We start from the raw sequence: 25,925 nt of genomic DNA on the forward strand, positions 1-25,925 counted from the left end.
TTTGCCCAAAAATTCGGAAATTCTGCCGAAAATTCTGCCCAAAATTCTGCCAAAATTCTGCCAAAAATTCTGCCCGAAATTCCTAAACCTCCCCCCATCCCTAACCCCAGCCCCCCAGCAGCGAATTCCAGCCTCCTCCCGTGGGGAGGAAGAAGAACGGAAAAGGAAATCCAAAATAAATGAGCAGCGCCTGGGGGTCTGGATGGGACCCAGGATGGGGGACGGCGGGGGTGGCAGGATGTGGGACTTGGGGACAAAAGGTCCCTTCTGAGCGTGGCACAGCGATAACCTTGGGCAAAGCCGGAAAGAGCAGCCAGGAGGTGGTGGGGTGAGTGACACTCCCCAAAATTGGGCAGGGAGCTGGCAGGGTCTTGGGATCTGGCAGGGGACAGTGGCTGGAGCAGCCAGGGGGATGTGGCTTCATCCCAAATCCAGGGGAATTGGGAATCTGGGATCCAGGCAGGAGTCCACCAGGACCCCAGAGAGGGAATGGAGCTGGGGAGAAGCCACAGCAGCTAAAGGGATGTGGCTTAATCCCAAATCCAGGGAAATTGGGAATCTGGGAGCTGCTGGGATGAGTGACACTTCCCAAAATTGGGCAGAAACCTGGCAGTGCCTTGGGATCAGGCAGGGGACAGTGCCCAGAGCAGCCAAGGGGATGTGGTTTCATCCCAAATCCAGGGAAATTGGGAATCTGGGAGATGGTGGGATGAGTGACACTTCCCAAAATTGGGCAGGGACCTGGCAGTGCCTTGGGATCTGGCAGGTGACAGTGCCCAGAGCAGCCAGGGGGATGTGGCTTCATCCCAAATCCAGGGGAATTGGGAATCTGGGATCCAGACAGGGATCCACCAGGACCCTAGAGAGGATCCTAGAGATTCCTAGAGAGGGAATGGGGCTGTGGAGAAGCTGGAGCAGCCAAGGGGATGTGGATTCATCCCAAATCCAGGGAAATTGGGAGATGCTGGGATGAGTGACACTTCCCAAAATTGGGCAGAAACCTGGGATCTGGCAGGGGACAGTGGCTGGAGCAGCCAAGGGGATGTGGCTTCATCCCAAATCCAGGGAAATTGGGAATCTGGGATCCAGGCAGGGATCCACCAGGACCCCAGAGAGGGAACAGGGCTGTGGAGAAGCTGCAGCATCCAGGGGGATGTGGCTCCATCCCAAATCTAGGGAAATTGGGAATCTGGGATCCAGACAGGGATCCACCAGGATCCCAGAGAGGGAACAGGGCTGTGGAGAAACCAGAACAGCCACAGGCAGCTCTCCCAGCACCGAGAAACAACCTGATCCCAACACCTGGGATGAGTTCGGCAAGGTTCAGCACAGCGCTGCACATCTGGCAGCACATCTGGCCGGGGCGGCAGCAGAGGGCACTGCCTGCTGGGCTGGCACCACCCAAAATTCGGGGGAATTGGGGATGAGGGACAGGCTGGGGATCCACCAGGATCGTGGCTTTTCCCCCGAGCAGGGCCAGCCCGGGCTGAGGGTGTTAAAAATTCAGGGCCTGTCTGGGTGGAAGCGATGGCTGGGCGGCGGGGAGGGGATTGGGGACAAGGGACACAAAGGGCACAAAAAGCCTTTGTCTGGGCCTGTGCTGAGTTCGCCTTTTCGCTGCCGGTGGGGAGAGCACGGCCGGGTTGTCCCTCTGTCCGGCACGGAGCCACGGGGGTGACCAGGGGGGTTTGGTCACCCCAAAAATGAGGTTCTCACGGTGAGGACACTGCCCTGCAACCCCTGTAAAAGTTACGCGCTCCCATCCTCCATAAACCCCAAAAAAACACTGCAGGAGAGTCGGAAAACCCCAAAAAACACTGTAAGAGAGCCGGAAAACCCCAAAAACCCACAGTAGGAGAGCGAGAAAACCCAAAAAATCCACTGCAGGAGAGCAGGAAAACCCCAAAAACACACTGCAGAAGAGCAGGAAAACCCAAAAAAACACTGTAGAAGAACCAGAAAACCCCAAAAAACAATGTAAGAGAACCGGAAAACCCCAAAAAACAATGTAAAAGAACCGGACAACCCCAAAAAACCACTGCAGGAGAGCCAGAAAACCCCAAAAAAATCTATAAGAGAACCGGAAAACCCCAAAAAACACCGCAGGAGAGCCAGAAACCACTGCAGGAGAGTCGGAAAACCCCAAAAACCCACTGCAGGAGAGCCGGAAAACCCCAAAAAACACAGCAGGAGAGCCGGAAAACCCAAAAATCCTGCAGGAGAGCCAGAAAACCCCAAAAAAACACTGTAAGAGAGCAGGAAAACCCCAAAAAAACACTCCAGGAGAGCAGGAAAACCCCAAAAAACCACTGCAGGAGAGCAGGAAAACCCCAAAAAAACACTGTAAGAGAGCTGGAAAACCCAAAAAAAACACTGTAAGAGAGCAGGAAAACCCCAAAAAACCACTGCAGGAGAGCCGGAAAACCCAAAAAAACTGCAGGAGAGAGGGAAAACCCCAAAAACCCACTGCAGGAGAGCCGGAAAACCCCAAAAAACCACTGCAGGAGAGCCGGAAAACCCAAAAAAACTGCAGGAGAGAGGGAAAACCCCAAAAACCCACTGCAGGAGAGCCGGAAAACCCCAAAAAATCACTGCAGGAGAACCGGAAAACCCAAAAAAACACTGCAGGAGAGCCGGAAAACCCCAAAAACCCACTGCAGGAGAGCCGGAAAACCCCAAAAAAACACTGTAAGAGAGCCAGAAAACCCAAAAAAACCACTGTAAGAGAGCCGGAAAACGCCAAAAAACACTGTAGGAGAACCGGAAAACCCCAAAAAACAATGTAAAAGAACCGGACAACCCCAAAAAAACACTGCAGGAGAGCCGGAAAACCCAAAAAAAACACTGTAGGAGAGCCAGAAAACCCCCAAAAAAATCTATAAGAGAACCGGAAAACCCCCAAAAACACCGCAGGAGAGCCGGGAAACACCCCAGGAGAGCCGGAAAACCCCAAAAAAACACCACAGGAGAGCCGGAAACCCCAAAAAACTCTGCAGGAGAGAAAGAAACCCCAAAAAAACACTGCAGGAGAGCCGGAAAACCCTGCAGGAGAGCCTGAAAACCCCAAAAAAAACACTGTAAGAGAGCAGGAAAACCCCAAAAAACCACTGCAAGAGAGCCGGAAAACCCCAAAAAAACCACTGCAGGAGAACCGGAAAACCCCAAAAAAACACTGCAGGAGAGAGGGAAAACCCCAAAAAACACTACAGGAGAACCAGAAAACCCAAAAAAACCACTACAGGAGAGCCGGAAAACCCCAAAAAAACACTGTAGGAGAGCCAGAAAACCCCAGAAAAAATCTATAAGAGAACCGGAAAACCCCAAAAAACACTGTAGGAGAGCCGGAAAACCCAAAAAAACCACTGTAGGAGAGAGGGAAAACCCCAAAAACACACTGCAGAAGAGCAGGAAAACCCAAAAAAACACTGTAGGAGAGCCGGAAAACCCCAAAAAAACACTGTAGAAGAACCGACAAACCCCAAAAAACAATGTAAAAGAACCGGACAACCCCAAAAAAACACTACAGGAGAGCCAGAAAACCCCAAAAAAAATCTATAAGAGAACCGGAAAACCCCCAAAAACACCGCAGGAGAGCCGGAAAACACTGCAGGAGAGCCGGAAAACCCAAAAAAAACACCGCAGGAGAGCCGGAAAACCCCAAAAAAACACTGCAGGAGAGCCGGAAAACCCCAAAAAAACACTACAGGAGAGTCGGAAAACCCCAAAAAAACACTGCAGGAGAGCCGGACAACCCCAAAAAACACTGTAGGAGAGCCGGAAAACCCAAAAAAAACACTGTAGGAGAACCAGAAAACCCCAAAAAAAATCTATAAGAGAACCGGAAAACCCCCAAAAACACCGCAAGAGAGCCGGAAAACACCCCAGGAGAGCCGGAAAACCCCAAAAAAACACCACAGGAGAGCCGGAAAACCCCAAAAAACCACCGCAGAAGAGCCGGAAAACCCCATTGCCGACCCCACAATCCCTACCCCGCTGGATAACCCCAACCCAGATGGCAACAGGAGCTCCCGGGAGATCCCCCAAAGCCCCTCAGCATCCCGGCGGCGCCCAACCCCATCTGCGCCCTCCATTGTGTCGGCCGCCGGCTCGCCGGGATTATTTTTAAGCTGACAGCTGAATGCGCGCCGCTGATTTTAACCCGAGCGGACAGGCCGGGCTCGGGTGGCTGCAGACACCGGCGGGGATGGGGACAGGGACAGGGACGGGGACATGTCGCCGTGGCACGGCGGATGCGGCGCTAGGTGGGGGGTGTTGCTATGGAAGGGTGTTGTGCCTCAGTTTCCCTCTGCGGCCGGAGGGGTTTGGAGGGTTTTGGGTGGTGGTGGCCTCGGATTGACAGCCGCACAGGTTGTCACGCGAGTTGTCACCTCGGTTTGTCGTCGAGCCGTGTGCCACCTCCCGAATTTCTGCCTTAATGTCACCTCACCCTGGTGTCCTCATCCTCCTCATCCTCCTCATCCTCCTCATCCTCCTCATCCTCCTCATCCTCCTCATCCTTCTCATCCCAGCATTCCCAAATCCCAAATCGGCACGGGGGGACAACCCCTGTGACATCCAGACCACCCCAGCCGGGTCACCCCGATTGCCACCAGCTCAGGTGTCACCAGGTCCGCCATGTCACCGAGCCACCCCCGCGGGGACACCATGGGGACAGGAGTGACAGCGTCCCACTCTTGCTGAATAAAGGGGCTTTTCTCTCATTTTGGGGGACAAGAATTGTCCCCCATCCCTGGACACTGATCGGGCATACGAGGGGACAAGGGGGACATGAATGGGACACGAAGGGGACACGGATGGGACATGATGGGGACAGGTGTATCAGTGCCCCATTCCTGCTTTTCCCTCATTCTGTCCCCCAGGGATTTGTCCCCCATTTGTCCCCCACCCTGGACACCGATCGGCACACGAGGTGACAGCGGGGACACGAATGGGACACGAATGGGACACGAAGGGACCACGAAGGGGACACGAAGGGGACACACCAGGGTGCTGTGACACCCACCTACCCTTCCCCTAGGACCTCCAAATCCCCCCCACCGCCTCCGGCGCACTCGCTGGGGACAACGGGGACACGAGTGTGACACGAAGGGGACACGGATGGGACATGAATGGGCCACGAAGGGGCCACGAAGGGGACACGAAGGGGACACGAAGGGGACACACCAGGGTGCTGTCACACACACCCACCCTTCCCCTGCGACCCCCAAATCCCCCCCCCCACCGCCCCCGGCGCGCTCGCTGGGGACAACGGGGACACGAGTGCGACACGAGTGGGACACGAAGGGGACACGAGTGCGACACGAGTGGGACACGAAGGGGCCACGATGGGGACAAGAAGGGGACACGAATGGGACACACCAGGGTGCTGTGACACACACAGCCGTGACCCCCAACCCCCCCAAATCCCCCCACCACCGCCCCCGGCGCGCTCGCTGCTCTCACCCGGCGGCACCGCTCCGTTCTCCGCCGGGCACCGGGGGGCTGCCGGGGCTCGGTGGTCCCGGGGGTCCCGGTGGTCCCGGGGGTCCCGGTGGTCCCGGTGGTCCCGGGGGTCGCGGGGGTCCCGGCGGCGTGCCTCCGCAGGCTGCTCAGCCAGATGCAGCGAGGCTCGGGGAGGCTGCAATCCACCCCGACCGGCCGCTCCAACCTCCAGCCCCGCCCGCAGCGCTCCACGCTCCACAGCCGCTTGGGCTCGGGGGTCGGCGGCGGGCGGCAGGGACCCCCAAATCCCCGCCGAGACCCCCGAGAGGTCCCGCCGGAGCTCTCCTCTACCATCCCGCGGGGGTTTTGGGGGGCTCAGGAGGCGGTGGGGATCCCCATGGGGAGGTGGAGGAGAGGCGGGTGGTTGGCTCAGAGCCCCCCGAGCGACACGGCGGCCGAGGGAGGGAGGGAGGGAGGGAGGGAGGGAGGGATGGACAGACGGACGGACGGACGGAGGGCGGACACACGGCCCGGCTGCGGCTCCAGCTGCTGGCAGCGATCAGCGCCCAGCCCACCGCCCCCGGGCAGACCCCCCGCCCCCAGCCGGCCGCCTGCGGTGTCACTTTGCCAGGACTTTCCTGTTATTTCTATTTTTTTTTTTTTTTTATGATTTTTTTCTTTTTCCCTTCTATTTTTTTTCCTTTTCTTTTTTTTCCCCCTTCTCTTTTTTTCCCTTCTTTTTTATTTTCTTCTTTTTTTTCCCCTCCATTTTTCCCCCTTCATTTTTTTTCCTAATTTTTCCCCTTCATTTTTTTCCTTCATTCTTTCCCCTTACATTTTTCCCCTCCGTTTTTCTTTTCCCTTAGTTTTTAATTATCTTCATTTTTCCCCCTTCATTCTTTCCCCTTTCATCTATTTCCCTTCATTTTTTCCCCTCATTTTTCCCCTTCATTTTTCTCCCCTTCATTTTTTTCCTTCATTCTTTCCCCTTACTTTTTTCCCTTCACTTTTTCCCCTTTATTTTTTCCCTTTCATTTTTTCCCTTCTTTTTTTTTTTCTTTATTTTTTCCCCTTCATTTTTTCCCTTCATTCTTTCTCCTTACTTTTTTCCCCCTCCGGGTTTTTTTTCCCTTCTTTTCTTATTTTCTTCATTTTCCCCCCTTCATTCTTTCCCCTTCATTTTTTCCCTTTTCATTTCTCCCTTTCCTCTTTCCCCCCTTCATTTTTTCCCCTAAATTTTTCCCTTCATTTTTTCCCCTTCATTCTTTCCCCTTACTTTTTTCCCTTCATTTTTTCCCTTTCATTTTTTAAAATTTTTTTTTCCCTTTCATTTTTTCCCTTCATTCTTTCCCCTTAATTTTTTCCCCCTTCGTTTTTTATTTTCTTCATTTTTCCCCCTTCATTTTTTCCCTTCATTTATTTCCCTTCATTTTTTCCCTTCATTTTTTCCCTCTTCGTTTTTTATTTTCTTCATTTTTCCCCCTTCATTTTTTTCCCTTCATTTTTAATTTTCATTTTTTCCCTTCATTCTTTTCTCTTCATTTTTCTCCCCTTCATTTTTTCCCCTTCATTTTTCCCCTTCATTTTTTAAAATTTTTTTTCCCTTTCATTTTTTTCCCTTCGTTTTCTTTCCCCCTTTCATTTTTTTCCCTTTAATTTTTTTTTCCTTTTCTTTTCTTTTCTTTTCTTTTCTTTTCTTTTCTTTTCTTTTCTTTTCTTTTCTTTTCTTTTCTTTTCTTTTCTTTTTTTTCTTTTCTTTCCAACTCTCCTCCTTCTTCCTCCATCACCCCGGGCAGCATCTCACCCTCCCTGCTTCCTCCTCCTCCTCCTCCTCCTCCTCCTCCTCCTCCTCCTCCTCCTCCTCCCAGCCCCTTCCTTCCTTCCTTCCTTCCCGCAGGGCACTGGGCAGGTTGGGGACAGGGGGACATTTGTCACCCTCTGTGACAGCAGGACAGCCACGGGGGGCTCTGAGACCCCCCCAGGTCCCCTCGGTGTCCCTGCAGAGCCCCCGGGCAGGGGAGGGGACGTGTCACCAGCACCCCGAGGGACAAATGTCCCCAGGGGGGCAAAAGAGCTCTATAGGGGTCAAAAGAGCCTTGTGGAGGCTGAGACAGGTCCTTGGAGGCCAAAACAGCTCCTTGGAGGCCAAAATAGACTCTTGGAGGCCAAAACAGGTTCTTGGAGGCCAAAACAGTTCTGTGGAAGCCAAAATAGACCCTTGGAGGTCAAAAGTGTCCCATGGAGGCCAAAAGAGCCCCATGGAGGTCAAGAAGAGCCTCATGGAGGTCAAAACAACTTCTTGGAGGTCAAAACAACTCCTTGGAGGTCAAAACAACTCCTTGGAGGTCAAAACAACTCCTTGGAGGCCAAAACAGCTCCGTGGAGGCCAAAATAGACTCTTGGAGGCCAAAACAGCTCCTTGGAGGCCAAAATGGTCCTGTGGAGGCTAAAAGAGCCCCACAGAGGCCAAAAGAGCTCCTTGGAGGCCAAAACAGCCCCATGGTAGCCAAAACAACTCCATGGAGGCCAAGACAGCTCCTTGGAGGTCAAAACAGCTCCTGGGAAGCCAAAACAGCCTTTTGGAGGCCAAAACAGTTCCTTGGAGGCCAAAAGAGCCCCACAGAGGCCGAAATGACTCTTTGGAGGCCAAAACAACTCCTTGGAGGCCAAAACAGCTCCGTGGAGGCCAAAACAGACCCTTGGAAGCCAAAACAGCTTCTTGGAGGTCAAAACAACTCCATGGAGGCCAAAATAGACTATTGGAGCCCAAAACAGTCCCGTGGAAGCCAAAAATGTCCCCCAAAAACAGCCACGGCACCCCAACCCTGTCCCAGTGCCTGTGACACAAAGGTTTGGTTCCAAGGACAATTCCCACCTGGAATCCCACCTTGTTCCCACCCAGAGCTCCCCCAGTCTCATCCCTGGTTTTGGGGACATTGCAGGTCCCTGTTGTCCCCCAGAGCCACCCACCCCTGGGGACACCTGGGGTGACAAACCGCGCTTGTCACCGGCGCCTGGGGTGACCGACGGGGACAAATCCCTTTCCCCAAATCCCCCAAAAAACCAAAAATGGGGCAGGAATTGGAGAAGAGCAGCACCTCGGCAGTGTCCCCCTGGCCTGTCCCCTCCCTCCCGGCCTGTCCCTGTCCCTGTCGCCGCTCGAGGGGGTCCTGAGGCACATTCCTGCCATGCTGGGGACGCCTGGGGTGACAAACCGCGCTTGTCACCGGCGCCTGGGGTGACGGACGGGGACAAATCGCTTTCCCTAAATCCCTGGAAAACCAAAAATCGGGTAGGAATTGGAGAAGAGCAGCACCTCGGCAGTGTCCCCCTGGCCTGTCCCCTGTCCCTGTCGCCTCTTGAGGGGGTCCCCAGCCGCATTCCTGCCGTGCTGGACCCCTGGGGACACCTGGGGTGACAAAGCACCCTTGTCACCAGCGCCTGGACAAATCCCTTTCCCCAAATCCCCCAAAAATCCAAAAATGGGGCAGGAATTGGAGAAGAGCAGCACCTCGGCAGTGTCCCCCTGGCCTGTCCCCTCCCTCCCGGCCTGTCCCTGTCCCTGTCGCCGCTCGAGGGGGTCCCCAGGCGCATTCCTGCCGTGCTGGAGGAAGAGGAGAGCGAGGCACGTGCGGCCGCGCCGGGAAATGCCGGACATTGCTGGCATTGCAGCCCGCGGGGCTGGCCGTCCCCTCCTCCCTGTCACTGTCACCCGTCCTGTCCCCTTCTGTCCCCTCCTGGTCACTGTCACCCCTCCTGTCCCCTCCTGTCCCTCTTCTGTCCCCTCCTGTCCCCTCCTGGTCACTGGTCACCCATCCTGTCCCCTCCTCCCGGCCGCTGTCACCCGTCCTGTCCCCTCCTGTCCCCTCCTGGTCGCTGTCACCCCTCCTGTCCCCTCCTGTCCCCTCCTGGTCACTGTCACCCCTCCTGTCCCCTCCTGGTCACCAGTCACCCCTCCTGTCCCCTTCTGTCCCCTCCTGTCCCCTTCTGTCCCCTCCCGGCCACTGTCACCCCTCCTGTCCCCCTCCTGGTCACTGCCACCCCTCCTGTCCCCTCCTGGTCACCGGTCACCCCTCCTGTCCCCTCCTGTCCCCTCCTGTCCCCTCCTGGTAACCGGTCACCCCTCCTGTCCCCTCCCGGCCACTGTCACCCCTCCTGTCCCCTCCTGGTCACTGCCACCCCTCCTGTCCACTCCTGTCCCCTTCTGGTCACCGGTAACCCCTCCTGTCCCCTGCTGGCCCCTCCTGGTCACTGGTCACCCATCCTGTCCCCTCCTGTCCCCTCCTGGTCACCAAGGCACGGCGATGCCAAGCGCGCAGCCCCAGGGTGGCGAGAGGTGGCGGAGAGGGGACAGCGGCGGTGTCACGGTGACCTCTGCGGAATGTCCCCAAGGTGAGGTGGCTGTGTGCCAAAAGAGCCCCAGCTGCTGGGGTGACAGCAGTGTCCCCAAGGCCAGCTGTGTCCCCAAGGGTAGCCGAGTCCCCAAAGGTAGCCATGTCCCCAAGAGCAACCGTGTCCCCAAGGCCAGCCGTGTCCCCAAGGGTAGCCGTGTCCCCAAGGCCAGCTGTGTCCCCAAGAGCAACCGTGTCCCCAAGGATAGCCATGTCCCCAAGGCCAGCCGTGTCCCCAAGGCCAGCCGTGTCCCCAAGGCCAACTGTGTCCCCAAGGCCAGCCATGTCCCCAAGAGCAACCGTGTCCCCAAGGATAGCCATGTCCCCAAGGCCAGCCGTGTCCCCAAGGCCAGCCGTGTCCCCAAGGCCAGCCGTGTCCCCAAGGACAGCTGTGTCCCCAAGGCCACCTCCACACAGCCACCACAGAGGGGACAATTCGGGATGGGAGCCAAACCGCTGCCACCAGCTCCTCCCCGGAGCCACCCCGCTGTCACCCGGTGCCACCGCCGGGGCAGACCGGTGGCCTCGCCCCAGCCCGGGGACAGGCAGCTGGCGTGTCACCCTGCCACCTCCCTCTGTCCCTCCTCCAGCAGCCCGGAGGGTGGCAGGGAGGGTGTCCCCAAGCCCTGGCAGGGGGGACAAGGAGGGGACGAGGGGGTCCCCAAGCCCTATCAGGAGGACAAGAAGGGGACGAGGGTGTCCCCAGCTTGGCAGGGGGACACGGAGGGTGTCCCCAAGCCCTGGCGGGGAGACAAGGAGGGGACAAGCGGGTCCCCAAGCCCTGGCAGGGTTACAAAGAGGGGACAATGGGGTCCCCAAGCCCTGGCGGGGGGGGACAAAGAGGGGACAAGGGGGTCCCCAGTTTGGCAGGGGGACACAGAGGGTGTCCCCAAGCCCTGGCAGGGTTACAAAGAGGGGACAATGGGGTCCCCAAGCCCTGGCGAGGGGGACAAGGAGGGGACAAGGGTGTCCCCAAGCCCTGGCGAGGGGGACAAGGAGGGGACAAGGGTGTCCCCAAGCCCTGGCGGGGAGACAAGGAGGGGAAGAGGGTGTCCCCAGCTTGGCAGGGGGACAAGGAGGGGACAAGGGTGTCCCCAAGCCCTGGCAGGGTTACAAAGAGGGGACAAGAGGGTCCCCAAGCCCTGTCAGGAGGGGACAAGAAGGGGACGAGGGGGTCCCCAGCTTGACAGGGGGACAAGGAGGGGGTCCCCAATCCCTGACACGGGGGACAGGGAGGGGACAATGGGGTCCCCAAGCCCTGGCAGGGTTACAAAGAGGGGACTAGGGGGTCCCCCAGCTTGGCGGGGGGGGACAAAGAGGGGACAAGCGGGTCCCCAAGCCCTGGCAGGGGAACACTGAGGGTGTCCCCAAGGCCTGGCAGGGGGACAGGGAGGGGACACGCAGGTCCCCAAGTCCTGGCAGGGGAACACTGAGGGTGTCCCCAATCCCTGGCAGGGGGTGACAAAGAGGGGACACTGGCCGGGCAAGGCCAGGCGGGGCTGGCGGGGACAGATTCCGCCCTGGCAGCCCCAGGAATGCCAGCAGGCTGGAGGCTTTCCAGAGCAGCTCGTGTTTTGCTCAGGAGTGTCCTAAATACGGGAGAGGAGGGGAAGGCGGAGATCCCGGCATGCACTGCCACCGCGGCTGGCCCTGGGGACACCGGCAGGGGGACACGGGCAGGGGAAGCGTGGATAGGGGGATCACGGGCATGGGGACACGGGCAGGGGGACACACGGACAGAGGGACACACGACAGGGAGACACGGGCATAGGGACACGGCCGGGGGACTGCGGGCAGGGGGGACGCATGGACAGGGGGATCACGGGCATGGGGACACGGGCAGGGGGACAGCGGGCAGGGGGACACACGACAGGGAGACACGGGCATGGGGACACGGCCGGGGGACTGCGGGCAGGGGGATCACGGGCAGGGGGACTGCGGGCAGGGGACACATGGACAGAGGGACACACGGACAGAGGATACGTGGGCAGTGGGACACACGGACAGGGGACACATGGATAGAGGGACACACGGGCAGGGGGACACGGCCGGGGGACACATGGACAGGGGGACACAAGGAGAGAGGAACTGCGGACAGGGGGACACACGGACAGAGGGACATGGGCAGGGGACACATGGGCAGGGGGACACACGGACAGGGGACTGCGGGAATGGGGACACATGGACAGGGGGACACACGGACAGAAGGACACACGGACAGAGGGACACAGCCAGGGGGACCGCGGGAATGGGGACACGCGGACAGGGGACATGTGGGATGGGGGACACGGGCATGGGGACACGGCCAGGGGACATGCGGGCATGGGGACACATGGGCAGGGGGACACGGGCAGGGGGACTGTGGGAATGGGGACACACGGACAGAGGGACACACGGACAGGGGGACACGGCCGGGGGACGCATGGACAGAGGGACACAGCCAGGGGGACCGCGGGAATGGGGACACACGGACAGAGGGACACATGGGCATGGGGGACAGGGGGCAGAGGGACACGGCCGGGGGACACCGGGAATGGGGACACATGGACAGAGGGACACGCGGACAGGGGACATGTGGGATGGGGGACACGGGCAGGGGGACACAGCCGGGGGACAGCGGGCAGGGGGACACACGGGCAAGGGGATCACGGGTATGGGGACACACGGACAGGGGACACATGGACAGAGGGACACACGGGCAGGGGGATCACGGGCATGGGGACACAGCCAGGGGGACCGCGGGTGGGGGGACACGGCCAGGGGACATGTGGGGATGGGGACACAGGGACAGGGGAAGACATGGTCAGGGGGACACAGGGCCATAGGGACATATGGCCATAGGGATACAGGGACATGGGGACACAGGGACAGGGGGACACATGGCCTTGGGGACATGGGGACAGGAGGACACGCGGCCCTGGGGATACAGGAACAAGGGGACACAGCAACAGGGGGACACACGGCCATGGGCACAGACGACCATGGGGACACAGGGACATGGGGACACACACAGCCATGGGGACACAGGGACAAGGGGACACAAGGCCATGGGGACACGGGGACAGGAGGCACACAGCCCTGAAAACACAGGGACAAGGGGACCTGGGGACACGCCTGCCTGTACTGAAGGACCTCCATCTTTCACCCCGATGCCACCCCGCTGTCACCACCCCTCCCCGCCCTGAGCGCGGTGACATCGCCGCCATGCAGCCGGCGGTCCCAGCTGGGGACACACGTCCTGTCCCCACCAGCTGCGGCTCTGCCAGCCGCGCCATCGCCACCCCTGGCACGCGGCGAGGATAACGTCACCCTCTGGGCAGGGACAGGCGACAGCGACAGCGACAGCGACAGCGACAGCGACAGCGACAGCGACAGGCAGCTGGCAGCGCTGCCACCAACCGCCGCCCTCCTCCGGCCGCTAATCCCAGCTGAGATTAGGGTCAGAAAAATGAGATTTTAATAGGATTTTGGAGGAGGAGAAAGGGCCTGGGAGACAATAAGGGATTTCCAGGCCTTTTATGGCAAAGCTGCTGCCGGGGGGGAAAGGGTTGGGGGGCTCACAGGTCACCCGGGGGTCCCAGGCAGGGTTTGGGGGGCTGAGACCCCAAAAAGAGCCGAGATGGGGGTCCTACACATCCCCTGGGGGTTCCACGCAGGGTCTGGGGGGAGAGACCCCAAAAAGAGCCGAGACTGGGGATCCTACACATCCCTCGGGGGTTCCAGGCAGGGTTTGGGGGGGTGAGACCCCAAAAAGAGTCGAGATCGGGAGTTCCAGGCAGGGTTTGGGGGACTGAGACCCCAAAAAGAGCCGAGATCGGTGGTCCCACACATCCCTCGGGGGTTCCAGGAAGGATTTGGGGGGCTGAGACCCCAAAAAGAGCTGAGATCGGGGGTCTCACATATCCCCCGGGGGTTCCAGGCAGGGTTTGGGGGGCTGAGACCCCAAAAAGAGTCGAAATCTGGGGTCACACACAGGGTTTGGGGCACTGAGACCCCAAAAAGAGTAGAAATCGGTTGTTGCACACATCCCCCCGGGGGTTCCAGGCAGGGTTTGGGGGGCTGAGACCCCAAAAAGAGAGGAAATCGGGGGTCCTACACATCCCCCGGGGGTCCCACACAGGGTTTGGGGGGCTGAGACCCCAAAAAGAGCCGAGACTGGGGGTCACACACAGGGTTTGGGGGGCTGAGACCCCAAAAAGAGAGGAAATCGGGGGTCCCACACATCCCCCGGGGGTTCCAGGCAGGGTTTGGGGGGGTGAGACCCCGAAAAGAGCTGAAATCGGGGGGTCCAGGCAGGGTTTGGGGGGTGAGACCCCAAAAAGAGCCGAGATCGGGGGTCCCCTGCAGGAAGGAGGAGGGTGGGGATGCAGCTGGACCTGAGCTGGGGTGGAGTGGCTGGAGAATGGGAGGGACAGTGCCCAGGTGACCACGGGATGAGCAATGTCCAGGTGACCATGGGAGGGACAGTGACCACGGGATGGGCAGTGCCCAGGTGACCACGGGATGGGCAGTGCCCAGGTGACCACAGGATGGGCAGTGCCCAGGTGAGCATGAGAGGGACAGTGCCCAGGTGACCACGGGAGGGACAGTGACCACAGGATGGGCAGTGCCCAGGTGAGTATGAGAGGGACAGTGCCCAGGTGACCACGGGATGGGCAATGCCAAGGTGACCACAGAAAGGCAGTGCCCAGGTGACCACGGGAAGGGACACCACCCAGCTGACCACGGGAGGGACAGTGCCCAGGTGACCACGGGAGGGACAACACCCAGCTGACCACGGGATGGACAGTGCCCAGCTGACCACGGAAAGGCAGTGCCCAGCTGACCACAGGATGGGCAGTGCCCAGGTGACCACATGATGGGAAATGCCCAGGTGACCACGGGAAGGGACACCACCCAGCTGACCACGGGATGGGCAGTGCCCAGCTGACCACAGGACGGGCAGTGCCCAGCTGACCACCCCAGCAGCACCCGGCCATCCCTGCTGGCAGCTCCGCAGCCCGCGGGATTAGCGATCGGCGGGAGAAAACATTTTAATTCTCTTTAACTCGAGCCGGGGCTGAGGAGCTTTGCGGCTCAGCGGGGATTTCGGGGGGGTTTGGAGGAAGCTCACTCTCCCTCCCCGAGCCCCCCGGCGTGCTGCAGCCCCCCGGAACGCCCCCTCCTCAATTCCGGGCAGGATCCACCGGGGAGGGTGGGAATGCTGTCGGGGTTTGCTCCGAGCATAGGGAAGATTCCTAAAAAACCTCTTTTCCCAGGGTCTGGTTGTCAGCAGTGCCTCCTGAGATCCCACAGACCCCTCGGAGGGACAGGGAAAAGCCACCAGGGCCCGCGGCTGGGTGTCCCCGACCTCAGTGCCACCTCTGGGGACAGCATGGGGAGATGCAGCGCTGAGGGGCTGGGTGGGCACTGCCCCCAATCCCAAATCCCAAATCCCAAATCCTAAATCCCAAACAATTCCAAATCCACATCCCCATCACCCAGAGTGGCCGGGAGCCGGCTGGTGACATCACCCGGGTGACACCGGAGCCAAGGAGGAGCCACAGACCCCTCGGAGGGACAGGGAAAAGCCACTAGGGCTCACGGCTGAGTGTCCCCGTCCTCAGTGCCACCGCTGGGGACAGCATGGGGAGATCCGGCGCTGAGGGGCTGGGTGGGCACTGCCCCCAATCCCAAATCCCAAATCCCAAATCCCAAACAATCCCAAATCCCAAATCCACATCCCCATCGCCCAGGGCGGCCGGGAGCCGCGTGGTGACATCACCCGGGTGACACCGGAGCCAAGGAGAAGCCACAAACCATCCCGGTGACATTCCTGCCGCTCCGGGTTGGGTGTCAACGCGGGGAAGGAAATCTTTTCCTTCCTTCCTTCCTTCCTAACGCCAAATTTTATCTCCTCTGCCAGCTCCTGTCACCAAATCCAGTCCCCTCCCGGCATTCTGGGATGTCACTCCTGAGGTGACCCGCCCAGCCAGGGTGTCCCCTGTTGTCACATCCAGGGAAATTTGGGAATGAGGCCAGAGAGCCTCGTGTCCTTTCCCGGCCTCTCCTCGCCACCCCTGGTGGCCACTGTGGCTCTCCGGCCACGTGGCTGTGGCTGTCCCCACCGCCGGAGGAATTCCTGAGCCGGGATTGTCCCCGTGAATGGCCCTGCAGGTGTCACCGGGTGATGTCACCGCGCTGAAGTGACAGAAGCTCCATGTCACCAATCTGGAGCATGGCTGGCTCCATCCTGGCCCTGCTGAGTCCCACGGGAGCACTCCTGGTGTCCCCAACTGGACACACCCCCAGGGGACAGTCCTGGTCCCACAGGGCCGTGGGATGCTCATGGTGTCCCAGGGCCACATCCCAGGACAGCCAGAGGGACTTTCGGGGACACTGCATCCCCTCAAACCCTCTGAGGTTGGGGACAAGGTTGAGGACACCCAGAGGGACTTTTGGTGTCCCCTCAAACCCTCCGAGGCAGCGGACAAGGCTGGGGACAGCCAGAGGGACTTTTGGGGACACTGTGTCCCCTCAAAGCCTCTGAGGCAGGGGACAAGGCTGGGGACACCCAGAGGGACTTTCGGGGACACTGCGTCCCCTCAAACCCTCTGAGGTTGGGGGCAAGGTTGGGGACACCCAGAGGGACTTTTGGCGTCCCATCAAAGCCTCTGAGGCTGGGGACAAGGTTGGGGACACCCAGAGGGATTTCTGGTGTCCCCTCAAACCCTCTGAGGCAGGGGACAAGCTTGGGGACATTCTCCAGAGCCAGCAGGGAACACCACAACCACTCCGAGGAGGAGTTTTATCTCCCACCTCAGGAGGAAGGAGCACGAAGACCACCCTGGGGTCACCTTCATCCCCTCCTCCTCCTCCTCCTCCTCCTCCTCCTCCTCCCCCCCTGACCCCAAACCAGCCTTATCGGCAGCCTAGAAAACGACCAGCATTCCGTTTCCTGTTTTTTCCCGTGGAAACCCTCAAATAGAATTGGCCTCATTCGGGCAGTTTTTTCGGCTTTCTGGTTGTTTTCCAGCCGAGCCTAACAATGAGCCATTTCCTCTCCCCGGCGGCTCCGAGAGGCACCTTGCGCCGCTCCGCAGCTCCTCCGCGGCGGAAAATCGCAGCCGGAGAGGTCGGGGGGGAGGTTGGTGCTCCTCCCAGCTCCTGGGGGGACAGCCCGGGGTGGGGACAGTGGCACCCCTAAACATGGGGACACCATTGGGGTAATGCCTGGTGGTGCCATTGTGATTTGGGACAGCACAGCGAGTGACAAACCCCACAGCTGGATGGGGAAAATGGAGCCGAGGAGGGTCTTGAGGTGTCCCCAGGCACAGCACGGGCAGGAGGTGGCTTTGGGGACACCATTGGAGTGATGCCTGGTGGTGCCACTGTCCCTTCCCAGCGAGTGACAAATCCCACAGCTCTTGCTGGATGGGGAAATAAGGAGCCGAGGAGGGTTCTGAGGTGTCCCCAGGCACAGCACGGACAGGAGGTGGCTTTGGGGACACCATTGGGGTGATGCCTGGTGGTGCCACTGTGGTTTGGGACAACACAGCGAGTGACAAACCCCACAGCTGGATGGGGAAAATAGAGCCGAGGAGGGTCCTGAGGTGTCCCCAGGCACAGCACGGACAGGAGGTGGCTTTGGGGACACCGTTGGGGTGATGCCTGGTGGTGTCACTGTCCCTTCACAGCGAGTGACAAATCCCACAGCTGGATGGGGAAATAAAAAGCCGAGGAGGGTCTTGAGGTCCCCCCAGGCACAGCACGGACTTTGGGGACAGGGCTTTGGGGACACCGAGGTCCAGCAGAGCCACAGCCCAGCGTTTTCCCGGCATTTTTCCGCAGCCCACGCGCGTCCCGCTCGTGTCGCCTCCCCTCCCCTGCTGGGGACATCAGTGTCACACCGCTCAGCGCCACGCCAGTCACCGCCAGCCGCGCCGGGGACCCCGAAAAGCGCTGTCACCGCAGAGCGGCCCCCGCCCGGAGCGGCAGAGAAAGAGCCACTATGTGCCACAATGGCCCGATTGTCACCCGGAGCCACCGCGGCCTGTGCCACCCGCCCCGGGGCTGCCCCACGCGCTCGGCGCCATCAAGGGACCCTCTGTCACCCTCGGGGGGTGGCGGGCGGGGGGATGGTGGCCGTGGGCACGGTGACAGGTCGGGGGTGCCACCGATGGGGGGTGACAGAGGGGCGGTGGGGACGTGGCGGGGTGGTCGCCCGAGGGGACACGGCGTCGGGGTCGGGGGTGTGGCGGGAAGGTGTCACCAGCCTGGGGTGGCTGCTGGCATCCCAAATTCCGGCTGTAAGAGGGTTTTGGGTGAAGGGCAGGGATCCCGCTGGGGCGAGGGCAGAGTCCATCGCCATGGTCACCAGGGTCTGTCCCCATGGCCACCAGGGTCTGTCCCCATGGCCATCAGGGTCCAACCCTGATGGTCACCAGAGTCCACCCCATGGTCACCACTGTCCATCACCATGGTCACCAGGGTCTGTTCCCGTGGTCACCACTGTCCATCACCATGGTCACCAGGGTCTGTCCCCATGGCCACCAGGGTCTGTTCCCGTGATCACCACTGTCCATCGCCATGGTCACCAGGGTCTGTCCTCATGGCCACCAGGGTCTGTCCCCATCGCCATGGTCACCAGGGTCTGTCCTCATGGCCACCAGGGTCTGTCCCCATGGTCACTAGGGTCCATCCCATGGCCACCAGGGTCTGTCCCCATGGTCACCAGGGTCTGTCCCCATGGTCACCAGGGTCTGTCCCCATGGCCATCAGGGTCCATCCCATGGTCACCACTGTCCATCACCATGGCCACCAGGGTCTGTCCCCATGGCCACCAGGGTCTGTCCCCATGGTCACCACTGTCCATCACCATGGTCACCAGGGTCTGTCCCCATGGTCACCAGGGTCTGTCCCCATGGTCACCACTGTCCATCACCATGGTCACCAGGGTCAGTCCCCATGGTCACCAGGGTCTGTCCCCATGGTCATTAGGGTCCGTCCCTACAGCCACCAGGGTCCATCCTCACCGTCACCAGGGTCTGTCCTCATGGTCACCAGGGTCTGTCCCCAGGGTGCATCCCCATGGTCACCACTGTCCATCCCCAGAGCCACCATCCCCAAGGTCACCAGAGTCTATCCCTATGGCCACCAGGGTCTGTCCCCACAGCCACCATCCCCACGGCCACCAGGGCCCACCCCTATGATCACCAGCGTCCACCCCATGGCCACCAGGGTCCATCCCATGGCCACCAGGGTCCATCCCTAAGGCCACCACTGTCCATCCCCACAGCCACCAAGGTCCATCCCCATGGCCATCAAGGTCCATCCCCACTGTCACCGTGGTCAATCCTCACTGCCACCAGGGTTCACCCCCACTGCCACCAGGGTCTGTCCCCACAGCCACCATCCCCACGGCCACCAGCGTCCACCCCATGGCCACCAGGGTCTGTCCTCATGGTCACCACTGTCCATCCTCATGACCATCAGGGTCCATCCCCACTGTCACCATGGTCAATCCTCGCTGTCACCAGGGTCTGTCCCCACAGCCACCATCCCCAGCGTCCACCCCTAAGGTCACCACCGCCTCATTCTGGCCACTCTGTGACAACTCATCCCCTCTTCCCTCAGGACAACCCAACTCCAGCTTCACCCTCTGTCCCCAAAACCCACCACTGACCCCACCACCCTAAAAACCACCTCCCCCAAGCCCTGGGGACACCAAACCCCCGGGAACGTCACCAACGCGGTGACACCGAGCAGCCACCAGCCTTGCGCCACTCCAAGCCGCGCCAAGCCGGCAATTAGCGCAACCTTAACGAATCCCGGGCAGAAAGGCAAGCCAGCCGCTCCAGGAGGTTTGGGGACAGCCAGATGGGGACATCCCGAACCCGGGGGACAGCCGAGCGGGATTTGGGAATGCCACCCGAGCCAGCTGGCACAGCCTGCCCTGCCGCGGGCAGCCAGGTCGATATTTTCCAACTTGAGAGCTTAAAATAGGTCATCTATCTCCATTCCTTTTTTCAAATCAGGTCTCGCTGCCTGCCGGAGAGGAACTTGGTTTATTAATGGGATTGCACCGAGGTGAAACCTAATCCTGGGTTTGGGGTTTTTTTTTCCCTTTTTTAATGAGAGGAAAAGGTCGTCCCGGGGCTGGGCAGCTGCCCAGGATGACCTCTCTGCTTCCCTGTGGTTTCTCCCGGTGAGTGGCTCCATGTGGGACTGGGAAGAGACCCTAAATCCCAGTTTGGAGCTGGTCCTGCAGCATCTCTGACCCATAAACTCAGAAGAGGCCCTAAATCCCAGTTTGGAGCTAATCCCATAGGACGCAGTATCCCTGACCCCATAAACTGGGAAGAGACCCTAAATCCCAGTTTGAAGCTGATCCCATAGGATCCAGGATCTCTGACCCCATAAACTCAGAAGAGGCCCTAAATCCCAGTTTGGAGCTGGTCCTGCAGCACCCAGAATTCCTGACCCCATAAACTGGGAAGAGGCCCTAAATCCCAGTTTGGAGTCATTCCTGCAGCATCTCTGACCCCATAAACTGGGAAGAGGCCCTAAATCCCAGTTTGGAGCCAATCCCACAGCACCAACCCTCACCCAGAATCCCTGACCTCATAAACTGGGAAAAGGTCCTAAATCCCAATTTGGAGCTGATCCCATAGGACCCACTTGGCACCCAGAACTCCTGACCCCACAAACTGGGAAGAGGCCCTAAATCCCAGTTTGGAGCTGGTCCTGCAGCATCCCTGACCCCATAAACTGGGAAGAGGCCCTAAATCCCAGTTTGGAGTCATTCCTGCAGCACCCAGAATTCCTGACCCCATAAACTGGGAAGAGGCCCTAAATCCCAGTTTGCAGCCAATCCCACAGCACCCACCCTCACCCAGCACCCCAGACCCCAACCCACACTGTCCCCTACCCACACTGTCCCCAAACTTGCTGTCCCCAACCCCACACTGTCCCCAAACCCCAAATAACGCCCAGCCGACCCTAACTAACATCACCAAGCAGCACCACCAACCCCAAGGGAGGATTTAGGATCACCCACCACCCCCGGGTACCAACACCACCCACCAAACCCAAACCCCAGAGCCCTGCCGCGGCTCCCAGGGGACCACAGTGACACGGGGACACGGCGGTGGCACGGCGCCGCGTGGCTCAGCCCGGTGCCGCTGCCAGGTTTGGCAGGATTGCGGCAGCAGCAGCGCCGAGCACAGGCTTTTCCTGAATTTCAAGTTCAGGGTTCAGAGAGAAAGGAGGAGAGGGAGGAAAATAAAAAGGCGTTAAGAAATTCAGTTTGTCTGCGCGGCCAGGTTTGGGGTTGGAGGCTCAAGGGTGGAAGGTGTTGGTGGAGGTTTGGGGACGGTGACGTCGTCGCTGTCACCGTGGCGGGTGGCGGTCGGGGAGGAGTTCTGGTGGCGCGGCGCTGAATGCTCACGGGAGGGTGGTAAAGATCCTTTCTCTCCACGTGTGGTGGGGAATAAACACCCCAAAAATCACCCCAAATCCCGCAGAGCTCCAAATCCCCCAGCGATTCGGGTCTCACTCCACTTGCGGCCCCCCAAAAGGGCACATTTCCCCCCAAAAATCACCCCAAATCCCCCAGCGATTCGGGTCTCGCTCCTAGTCCCGCCCCTCAAAAGGGCACATTTCACCCCAAAAATCACCCCAAATCCTTCAGGACCCCAAATCCCCCAGCGATTCGGGTCTCACTCCTAGTCCCGCCCCTCAAAAGGGCACATTTCACCCCAAAAATCACTCCAAATCCCGCAGAACCCCAAATCCCCCAGCGATTCGGGTCTCACTCCACTTGCCGACCCCCAAAAGGGCACATTTCACCCCAAAAATCACCCCAAATCCCCCAGGACCCCAAATCCCCCAGCGATTCGGGTCTCACTCCAAGTCCCGCCCCCCAAAAGCGCACATTTCACCCCAAAAATCGCCTCAAAAATCACCCCAAAAATCACCCCAAATCCCCCAGCGCCCCAAATCCCCCAGCGATTCGGGTCTCACTCCAAGTCCCGCCCCCCAAAAGGGCACATTTCACCCCAAAACTCCGCGGCAAATCCAATCCCCAAGCCTCGCACACACACACAGAGCCCATCCCGAAAATCGCAGCGCTCAGCGGCACGGAGTAAGCAGGGAGGAATCCCGGGAGAAACCATGATTAATGCCGAGCAGCTCCTCATCCCCGAGCCATCTCGCACACCCCAATTAATCCTCTCCGGCCGGTAATTACCCCCACGGCCCGAGCCGGGGAAGGCGAGTTCCCAAAAAAAAAAAAAAACTAAAAAAACCAGGAACTGAGCAACACAGGCCGAAATTCAGCTCCGGGGTGAGGAGCGACGACGTGCAGCTTCTAGCCGAGCCAGCCGGCGCCGTGCCAGTGCCACCCAGGCGTTGTCACAGTGTCCCCACACCGCCGCCGGACCCCTAGCTCGCATCCCCACCCCGAGATTTGGCACCAAACGGGCAGGAAATGAGGATTTCGCCAGCGGTTGGGTTGGATTTCCTTGGCACCGGCGGGAGATGGGAATCGCCCTCCGGTGCGGCGGCGCTGGGGGATGGCGATGCCCACCCGGGGGTCAGGGGGTCCCGGGGGGCTGCGGGGGTGGGTTTGACCTCCGGGGGGTTTCTGGGCACCGGATGGACCGGCCGGAGCCCCGCGGAGCCAGCCGGGCCGGAGTTTCGGGGGAAGGGCGTGGGTGTCGGTGGGTCTCGAACCGGGGAAGGGCAGCGCCTCGCCGGGGTGTCCCCCTGAGCTGCAGGCCCTCCGCCCTGCCACGCCGCCGCTGGGGTTGGGGACAGGCCACCGAGGCCACCGGTGGTCTTGGGGACATGGCGGGGGTGGCTGGACGGACCCACAGTCCGGCCCCGGGCCACCGGCTGGTCCCGGTGTTGTCGCCGGGATGAGCCCCGAGGGACATCACCCAACCCCGGTGACACCGCCGGACCTCGGCGCCATCCCAGCGCCGCCAGTCGGTGCCCCACACTCCCCCAGTACCTCCCAGTTCCCCCAGTCCCTATCCCCCCAAACCTACCGTCCACCCAGTACCCCCCAGTTCCTCCCAGCCCCCATTTCCTCCAGCCTACACCCTTCCCAGTCCTCCCAGTACCCCCCCAGTTCCTCCCAGTCGCTATTCTCCGGCCCTCCACCCTCCCCAGTCCGCCCAGTTCCCCCAGCGCCGCTCCCAGTCGCTATTCCCGCTCTCCCGCCGCGTCCCGGTGCCGCTCACCGCGGGGGCGGACGGCGGGATCCCGACCAGGCAGAAGGCGATCCCATTCATCGGGGCGCGGCGGGCTCGGCTCGGCTCGGCTCGGCCCGGCCCGGCTCCGCACGGCTCGGCTCGGCTCGGCTCGGCCCCGCGCTGCGCGCTCCCCGGCGCGGCGCGCTCCCGCTGGGTTCGGCCCGGTCCGGTCCCGCGCGGTGCGGTCCGGCTGGGCTAGGCTCGGCTCGGCTCGGCTCGGCTCGGCTCGGCTCGGGCTGGGCCGGCGGCGGCCCCGGCCCCGGTCGCGGCTCCGCCTCCTCCGGGTGCCCGCGGCGGCGGGCGGGGCGCGGGGCGGCTCGGTACGGCCCGCCCGGCGGGAGGGACCGGCAGGGCAGCGGCACCGGGATGGCGGGGCGGGGATGGGAACCGGCACCGGGACCGGGACAGGAATGGCGGGGATGGGAACCGGCACCGGGACCGGGACCGGGACAGGAATGGCGGGGATGGGAACCGGCACCAGCACCGGAATGGCGGGGATGAGAACCGGCACCGGGACCGGAATGGCGGGGATGAGAACCGGCACCGGGACCGGGACAGGAATGGCGGGGATGGGAACCGGCACCGGGACCAGAATGGCAGGGATGGGAACCGGCACCGGGACCGGGACAGGAATGGCGGGGATGGGAACCGGCACCGGGACCGGGACCGGAACGGCGGGGATGAGAACCGGCACCGGGACCGGGACCGGAATGGGAACCGGCACCGGGACCGGGATGGCGGGGATGGGAACCGGCACCGGGACCGGAATGGCGGGGATGAGAACCGGCACCGGGACCGGCACAGGAATGGCGGGGATGGGAACCGGCACCAGCACCGGAATGGCGGGGATGGGAACCGGCCCCAACAAAACCCCACACACAACCAACCCACCACAACAAAACCACCGGGACAGCAGAAACAGGCACCGTGACGGCGGGACGGGGATGGGAACCGGCACCGGGACCGGAATGGCGGGACGGGAATGGGAACCGGGACCGGGACAACAGGAACCGGCACCGGGACCGGAATGGCGGGGATAGGAAACTGCACCGGTATGGCGGGGCAGGGATGGGAAACGACACCGGGACAGCGTGAACCGGCACCAGCACCGGGATGGTGAGGAGGGTATGGGAACCAGCACCGGGACCGGAATGGCGGGGATGGGAAACGACACCGGTATGGCGGGACAGGGATGGGAAGTGGCAGTGGGACCGGAATGGCTGGGCGGGGATGGGAAGCGACACCGGGACCGGGATGGCAGGGCGGGAACGGAACCAGGACCGGGATGGCAGGGTGGGAACAGGAACGGGAACCGGCACCGGGACAGAGGGAACCAGAACGGAGGTGGCACCGCGATGGCGAGCAGAGCAGAGCAGAGCATTACCGGCACCGGCAGGACAAACCGGGACCGGGGTGGGCAGGGGACAGCCAGGAACAGGACCGGGCAAGGGACATCGAGGGACCGGGATGGGACACACGGGGATGGGCAGGGGACAGGCAGGATGGGCAGGGCACACTCGGGATAAGGGGCAAGGGACACCCGGGGACAGGGACTGGGGACAGGGGACAGAGGACAGGGGACAGGGATTGTTACCACAAACCCTGACCAGGCAAAGGACACCCAGAGACCAGGACAGGGACAGGGACAGGGGACAGGGGACAGGGATGGTCAGGGAGTGTTACCACAGACCCTGACCAGGCAAGGGACACCCAGAAACCAGGACAGGGACAGGGACAGGGATGGTCAGGGAGTGTCACCACAGACCCTGACCAGGCAAGGGACACCCAGAGACCAGGACAGGGACAGGGATGGGACATCTAGGGATGGGAAGGGAATGTCACCAGGGACCAGGATCAGGCCAGGGACATCCAGAAAGCAGGATAGGGACAGGGACAGGGACCAGGGAACAGGGATGGGTAGGGAATGTCACCAGGGACCAGAACCAGGCCAAGGACATCCAGAAACCAGGCCAGGCACATGGGACACTCAGGGATGACGATGGGGACAGGGATTGGTCACCCAGGGATGGGCAGGGGACACCCAGGACAGGAGAGGGACAGGGACTGGACAGGAGCTGGCAGGGGGACAAGAGGAGAAGGGGACAAGGACAGCTGGACAGGACGGTGAGGCCAAGGCCAGTCAGGGAAGGACAGAGGGACAGGAAAGGCCAGGACAGAGGGACAGGAGTGACAGGGACAGGAAAGGCCAGGACAGAGGGACAGCAGTGACGGAGACTGGCACAGGCTGACGTGGGGACGGAAACAGCCGGCTTGGGACCGAGCGAGGGACAAAGGGTGACACAGACCTGCGGGGAAAGGAAACAGCGAGGACGGGAAACAGCAGGACGGACAGACGGACAGAGGGAGGGACAGGGACAGCCAGCGTGGGGACAGCTGGGATGGGGACACCAGCAGGCTCAGGCCACTCGGACACAGAGGAAACCCCAAAACCAGTGTGGAATGTCGGGGTGCAAACAGCTCCTCAGAGGCTCCGCGGTGACAGGAGGTGACCACAGTGTCACCACCGAGCCACGTGGCGCCGGGTGGCACGGCCAGGACCCTGGGGAGGTTTTGGGAAGGGAAAGTGTGACAGGAAAGCGGGAGGAGGGGCAGGGAAAAGGGAGGGATGATGGTGACAACCCTTGGGGACACACGGAGACGCGGTGGGGGACAAGAGTGACCACGGGGACAGGAGTGACCACGGGGACAGGAGTGACCGCGGGGACAAGAGTGACCGCGGGGACAAGAGTGACCGCGGGGACAGCGCCGGCGCCAACAGAGGGTGAGCCCTGGATGGACAGGGCAGGGCACAGCGGTGGCTCCCATGATGTCACCCTGAGGTGGCTCCGGTGCT

General features: G+C 60.9%; 1 protein-coding gene across 3 annotated transcripts in view; it reads right to left on the reverse strand.

Moving 5' to 3' along the window:
* The window catches only part of LOC146426703 (rho GTPase-activating protein 23-like), a 56,938-nt gene that overhangs the window by 20,843 nt on the left and 10,170 nt on the right, over positions 1 to 25,925 (reverse strand). The window contains exon 1 of one of the 3 annotated variants that reach the window (XM_085083429.1): positions 23,060 to 23,198. The exons of 1 other annotated variant lie outside the window; for it this stretch is intronic. In XM_085083429.1, the coding sequence (XP_084939555.1) occupies positions 23,060 to 23,110 (51 nt within the window). In that variant the 5' untranslated portion in view covers positions 23,111 to 23,198. Of the gene's footprint in view, positions 1 to 5,463; positions 6,025 to 23,059; positions 23,199 to 25,925 lie in introns of those variants that run through there. One more of the 3 variants, XM_085083428.1, reaches the window with a different exon arrangement.

The sequence above is a fragment of the Lichenostomus cassidix genome, chromosome 27 (assembly GCF_008360975.1).
Source record: "Lichenostomus cassidix isolate B80296 chromosome 27, HeHo_3.0, whole genome shotgun sequence".
Lineage (NCBI taxonomy): Eukaryota > Metazoa > Chordata > Aves > Passeriformes > Meliphagidae > Lichenostomus > Lichenostomus cassidix.